This window comes from Pelobates fuscus, chromosome 4 (assembly GCF_036172605.1).
Source record: "Pelobates fuscus isolate aPelFus1 chromosome 4, aPelFus1.pri, whole genome shotgun sequence".
NCBI lineage: Eukaryota > Metazoa > Chordata > Amphibia > Anura > Pelobatidae > Pelobates > Pelobates fuscus.
Window position 1 is genome coordinate 263952677 of NC_086320.1, and position 7045 is coordinate 263959721.

Genomic DNA, 7045 nt, shown 5'->3' on the forward strand with positions numbered 1-7045 from the left:
TATGGTGCAAGAGGTGCTGGTTTATTGAAGGTGTTAAACTGTTAACCAAGGGTTTACTCCCAAAGTATTCAGTCCGATGTCCGATTGCTCTGCCCCTACACATCCATTTTATTCCTAGGCTTCAATCAGGAAGCCTCGGACCAGTTGCCGCTAATTGTCTGAGAGAGTCAGCGTTGGAAGTACTGTGGGGCTAGTGTGCATAGATGGCAATTGTCGCGCTGCGCCAATAAGCATCTCCTCATTGAGATGCCTTGACTCAGAGCATCTTTACATGGATCATTTAGCATCTTCATACTCTACAAAGATTGCAGTAACACACCAGGAAGCACTTCTAGTGATTCTTTGAGTGAATGAGTTAAATCTGAATGGAAAAACTGAGGCAAAAGGTTGGGACTAAAGCCGAGTTGGGGTTGGATTTAGTTTAACCCCTTAAGGACCAAACTTCTGGAATAAAATGGAATAATGACGTGTCACACACGTCATGTGTCCTTAAGGGGTTAATGAATAACCCTGTCAATGTCCAGGGCTCTTAGCAGGTGCCCCAATCTGAAATTACAGTAGATTAAAGTAAATTTTGCTACCACTTTAGACCCTTGGACATGCATTTTGATTTTGTTTTGCGATTTCCACACCCGTGAACCTATTCCCAACACCAGGCAGTAGTGTTGTGTCCTACCTCCTTTGTAGGTCAGCCATCAGCTATTAGTATCTCTGCAGTTGCGACTGACATCAAATGGCTTCAACAAGCTTTTGCACATGTTAAAGATACACTACAAGTTCCGAAGTTATAGTAAAATTAAGCACTCTTTTTAATGCATATGATATTTATGTATTGACAAAGCACATTTAATAAAGTTTACAAAAAATAATTCTGCATATGTTTAACTTACCTACAGCTAGTCAAAGACTTCCTGTGAATATGTCAGCCTGATTCAGTTTAGTATAGGTGATTGAAGACCAATCATTGTATAGTACATTATTCTTTATGAGAATAATGTGCCTCAGCTGCTGCTTCAAAAAGTATCACTATGTGTGATCTGTGCTAATTGAAAACTGAAAGGATCATAAGATATCACTCTTTTCAGGAGCACCTAAAAGAAGAAGAGAGGCTTTAAATTCTCAGTACAGCTGCCTTGCCCTCACTGTAAAGCTGCTCAATGGGGAGCCAAGCATGCAGCAGCAGCACTGATACGATAGTAGATAATTTTGCCGACTATGGCTATATTGGTCAACCTCACAGACTTCATTTAGCTTTCCTTCTTTTAAGGAACATTCCAGAGTTATAAATCAATACATTTGATTGGAGTGTTGGGGGGGGGAGTCTCCTGGGCCCCCTGCACCTCAATATCAGTAAATAAAGCATTAACTTACCACAAATTTAAGATTGAGGCAGTCTCTCACAGCAGCTCCCAGCTTGTGACCTGCATAGAAGCCCTAAAATGCAGGTCACAAGCAATAGCCAGGAATAGCCAGCAATAAACAGGAAGAACACCCTCCCAGCTGCCTGATTTTCACTGGCTGTGCGTAATGTGTGCGCTCTGTTTTGCCACCCCTCCTGCTAAGCTTTCTATCTAGTTGGGGGGTCTTGGAATCCTAATGGTCTACAGGAGTGCATTTGATCTGTGCCTCTATAATCATGCTGCTTTTTCTCCTTGTTCAAATCTATTTAATTTTGGTAAAAAGAAAAAGAAAAAGGTTTTGCGGCTTTTTGCAACTATGCACTGTTAGACATGCTCTTTTCACAAAGCAACTTCTTTATTAGAAGTATTCTGAGTACATACTCAGCTCAGTCAATGGAAGATTAGTGGGAGCTGAGGTGCTGATTGACTGCGCCCACACAAAAAAAGAAATGTATTTCAAAGCTATGCTAAGGAAAAACAGTACAAAAAGTCTGGGGGAAAATTATTGACTGTGGGGCAAAATGATGAAAGCAGCTCAGCTCATGAGTATGTACAAAAAATATATCTTATAAGGAAGTTAAAACTGCTTTGTAAAAGGTTGGAGTGTAGCTAAAAAGTACAGGGACCTATTTTTGTTTTTAATGCAAAACTAATGATTTGAGAAAAAAAAATAGCATGTTATGAGGCCAATATTAATGAAATGCCCTTATGTTGGTGCCCAAAGTATGACGGGAGTATGCTTTTAAAGAATATAAAATCCTTCAAATTGAGAATGTGTGGGTTTTTTTTTTTTTTTTAATATTAACAATTTGTCTTACTTTGTGAATATAATCAATGTAAAATCATCAAGGGGAAAAGAAAACCTGAAATAGAAGTTAAACATGGCAGAAAGACAAATTACTTTGGCGCATTACAGAAAATGTTGGTGAAAAAAAAGTGACTAATATAGAAAAGGTTGATTAACAATTTGATAGATAATACAATGATGTATGCACACAAAAACTAGTACGTGGGGTAGGGTGCAGAGTAAACAAATAATATTCCAAGAACACAGGATTCCATAATAAAAATTGGATTTTGACAAAACAGGCGCCCACAAAGTAATGAAGCTGGCATTCCCATCATACTAGGCGTTTCAGTCAACGTTATGACTTGTTTTTTTACTGGAGAATGAAGAGCACTATAAAGTTTATTTGTTTTGTTTGGAACTGAGCTCTTACAATGAACACCTACCTGCTCGATACAAAATGCTATACATAAATAGATATAAGGAATGGATTTTGACTTCTCATGTTATCAAGGTGCAGCTGCCTCATGGTAGGTAAAAACCTTTTGCAGCTATTTCCCACTGAGCTAAACTGCACCAACAATACCCGACAACTATATGTACAGCTATATACACTTTATTGAGAGAACGTGTAGCCTAGAGATCCCAGATGTAGAGTAACGGCTACACTATACTCTATACTTACTGTCCCGGCAGTGCAGTCTCTCTTTACCTTAGATGTCAATGCTTCAGGCACCTCTAAGAAGGGCTCTGCGGAGCGCGGTTTCTGCCACCTCCAAGATGGCCGATATGGCGGAGCGCGGCTTCTGCCGCCTCCAATATGGCCGATGTGACGGAGCGCGGTTTCTGCCACCTCTAAGATGGCCCCCGCGGAGCTTTGTTTCAGTGCCTCCAGTTACAATGTACCGGAAGTAAACGAATTAGTCGCGCGGTTTCCTCTATTGCGTGCCCACGTGTCGCCTGGAGGTTACGTTGTAAACAGTTTAAACATACACAGCCGCTACAGTTACTGCATCCTGCCCTGTCTGCTCTGGAGGAGAGTGGTGGAAGAGAGTCATGGCCGCGTCTGAAGACAGGAGTAATGAAGCACCAGGCCCTGAATGTCTATCTCCTGATTCAAGCCAGTTATCGACAAATATCGAGTCAGAGGTCCTGCATCTGCTTCAAACCCCAGAGAGTGTCCCCAGCTTGGTGCCATGCAGTATGGTGGCTCTAGCAGGCACCATGCCAGACTCAGTCCAAGCTGCCTGTGGGCCAGTGAGGGGTACAGGCCCTGATACACAGGGAGATCACCCTGGTCAACACAGGTGTAAGCAGGTCACAGCAGCACTGATTACACCTGATACTGAGCATGATGAAAAGGCTCCAGTGGGCATAGTAAAGGAAGAGAGTAACAAGGCTGAGGCTCAAGCCATGTGTGTGCTCTCTTCCCAAAGTGCAGCTTCTAAAATAAGTGAACCAGACGCCCCTCAAGCTAAGAAACAACCACTGCCTATTTTGCCACAAGGAACACAGAACAGACATACTGGTGCTAGAGGCAGTAGGAATTTCTTCATAATAAAGAAAATGTGTGCACAGCTAACGGACTCTCAGATATTGAGTTTTAAACATGAAGCTGTGAAGCGAATACTCCAGGCAGAGAACACCATTAGTAGTAGTGGCTTATCAAAAATGCGAGTTAAGATCCTTGCTCGCTTGGTGAGCCAGCTAGATACTGCTATGAAGCTGGAGGTTTTGCGCCATTTTCTAAGTGACACACATGGGCAGCTGGAGCTGGCGGTGGCTTGGCTGTACCAGGAGTACTGTAAGTACCTTTCTGATGGGGATGATCAGGGATACCAGGAGTGTCTAATTGCAATGTTGACTGGCCTCCAAGATAGACCTGACCCGAGTGATGGGATCTTCAGTAAAGTTGTCCTTGGAGCTCCTATGCTTACAGATTCTGCACTTGAAGTAATTAGGAATTACTGTGAAGGCGAAGGCCATAGCTATCTAGGAATGGCCACTTTGAGAGAGCTAATCATGACTCGGCCAGCCCATCGCTTCCAATATCTCCATCTCCTTTTGGACTTGAGTTTACATGAAAAAGATAATGTCCGCCAACAGGCTATTCGCTTCATTAAATATTTGTATGAGAAGCAAACTCTCCAAGAGTATATAGAGATATTTGCCCTAAACTACTTGCAACTCCTTGTCCATCCTAACACCCCTTCAGTACTCTTCAGGGCAGATAAAGATACAGAGGTTGCAGTCCCCTGGACAGAAGACACTGTTAAACAGTGTTTATATGTTTATTTGGCCATACTCCCACAGAACCACAGACTTATACATGAGCTGGCATCTGTTTATGCTGAAGCCACTGCTGTCAGCAAGAGTATTTTGCGCAGGGTCATTGATACCCCAATAAAATGCATTGGGATGAACTCCCCAGAGTTTTTATTGTTGATAGAAAACTGCCCTTATGGGGCTGAGACTCTGGTTATTCGTTGCTTGTATATCCTGACTGACAATGCACCTCCATCTCCTGAACTAGTGAAATGTGTCCGTGCTTTATATCAGAAGCGTGTTCCAGATGTCCGTTTCCTGATCCCTGTGCTGAATGAGATGAGTAGGAGAGAAGTAATTCAGGCTTTACCCAAACTCATTGAACTAAAATCCTTTGTAGTGAAAGATGTGTTTAACCGACTGTTAGGATTTTCACATGGAGATTTTCATTCTGCATTGCCTTCTTTCACCCCTAGAGATCTCATCATTGCTCTTCATGATATCGACACCAGAAAATGTAGCATCAAACGTGTCATTAAGGCTATTAACATATGCTTCATGGCTAGTTCAGTGTACACTCCCAAAGTCCTAGCTGGGGTACTTCAACAGCTGACAAACACTACACCTATCCCTGTGCTCCTTATGAGAACAGTCATCCAGGCCTTAGAGATATACCCTGAACTAGCAAGCTTTATCATGAGTATATTGACTCATCTCATCTACAGGCAGGTTTGGAAGTACCCCAAAGTGTGGGAAGGATTCATTCAATGCTGCCAGAAAACAAATCCACAGTCCCTGTGGATCATCATGCAGCTCCCACCTCCACAACTTCTCTCTATCCTACAAACTTGTCCAGATATTCGAGCACCCTTTTTAGCTCGTGTCAGGGCTTCCAGCCTACATCAGTTGGCTCATGTTCCTCACTCCATCAGGGCTATTCTTAATGCTGAGTCCAAAAGAGAATCAGAGAAGCAGAAAGCTCTCTCTCATGATATAATTTCCCATTGCTCGGTTCACAAAAAATGCTTCAAGAGACCACGTTTGGAAGAACAAAAGAGGCAAAATATTAAAGAAAAGCAAGAGGAGATAGCAGAAGTGGGAATGCCTTCTCTTCTTATAGATGCAGAAAAGGGTGAGCCAGTGATAGCCTATGGGGATGAAAAATCTCAAGAAAATTCATTGAACTACACTACTGAAACAACAGAGTCTTCTCCACCTGATGAGCCCATAGCAGAGGATTAGCAATAAAAGAAGTTTGAAGAGCCTCCAAGTCTATTGTATGTTCTCAATAAAATCTCCGATTGACTGTTATGGTGATATATTTAAGTGATTGTATTATTATAGAAAAAACAATATCGATGTGATTTCTTATTGAAATGTCACAGAATGTCTTTATATTGAATTTTGCATGTTGCATTTAATGATGAAATAATCAGTATAGTCTAATGCAGAGGTAGACAACTTTTGGCACTCCTGATGTTGTGTACTACCTCTCCAATCATGTTCTTACAGCCAAAATGCTGACAAAGCATTAAAGGGATCCTATAGTGCCAGGAAACAAACCTGTTTTTCTGTCACTATAGGCTCTTGGAGTGCCCCCCTCCCTCGGTGCTGAAGGGGTTAAAACCCCTTCAGCCACTAACCTTAATCCAGCGCTGGTGACCTATCCTCCCCTGCTGACGTCAGCTCCCGAGTGGAGCCGCATGCGCGACCAGAGGTGCGCACATTCAAACCCACCCATAGGAAAGCATTACTCAATTCTTTCCTATGGGGATCTGTTTTGACGCTGGACTCCATAAGGACGTCCAGTGTCAAATGCAATTTACTCAGTGTAAATTGCGGAAGCGGCCTCTAGTGGCTGTAAATTGCAGAAGCGGCCTCTAGTGGCTGTCGGGGAGACAGCCACTAGAAGCTAGATTAACCCTGCAGTGTCTCTGAAACTTCTATGTTTTCAGCTTCAGGGTTAAAACTAGGGGGCCTGGCACCCAGACCACTTCATTGAGCTGAAGTGGTCTGGATGCCTATAGTTGTCCTGTAAGGGAGATTTAGTCCAAAACATGTGGAGTGCCAAAAGTTATCTCTGGTCTAATGCAATTGCTCAACAAAGTTCTCAAGGCACCCCAACTTTAAATAATTTTAAAGGGACACTATAGTCACCAAAACAGCGACAGCTTATTGAATTTGTTCTGGTGAATAGAATCATTACCTTCAGGCCTTTTGCTGTAAACATTGTCTTTTCAGAGAAAATGCAGTGTTTACATTACAGCCTAGTGATAACTTCACTGGCAATTCCTCAGAGCTGTTAGATATCCTTCCTGGGTCATGGGTGCCTGAAATGCATCCAAACATTCAGTATTTCCTCCCTCTGCATGCAGACACTGAACTTTCCTCATAGAGATTCATTGATTCAATTCATCCCTATGAGGAGATGCTGTTTGGCCAGGGCTGTGTTTGAATCATGCTGGCTCTGCCTCTTTGTCAGTCTCAGCCAATCCTATGGGGAAGCATTGTGATTGGATCAGGCTACTACTTCTGATGATGTCAGCAGACTGCTTGTTTTTCTGAGGCAAACAACATGCAGAGTTACAGCTTC

General features: G+C 42.6%; 1 protein-coding gene across 1 annotated transcript; it reads left to right on the forward strand.

Annotated features, from left to right (window-relative positions):
• The first annotated feature begins 3243 nt into the window (after nt 1–3243).
• LOC134609428 (symplekin-like) lies at nt 3244–5694 on the forward strand. Its single transcript, XM_063453106.1, has one exon. The coding sequence runs from the start codon at nt 3244–3246 to the stop codon at nt 5692–5694; it is 2451 nt and encodes an 816-aa protein (XP_063309176.1).
• The last annotated feature ends 1351 nt before the right edge of the window (nt 5695–7045 follow it).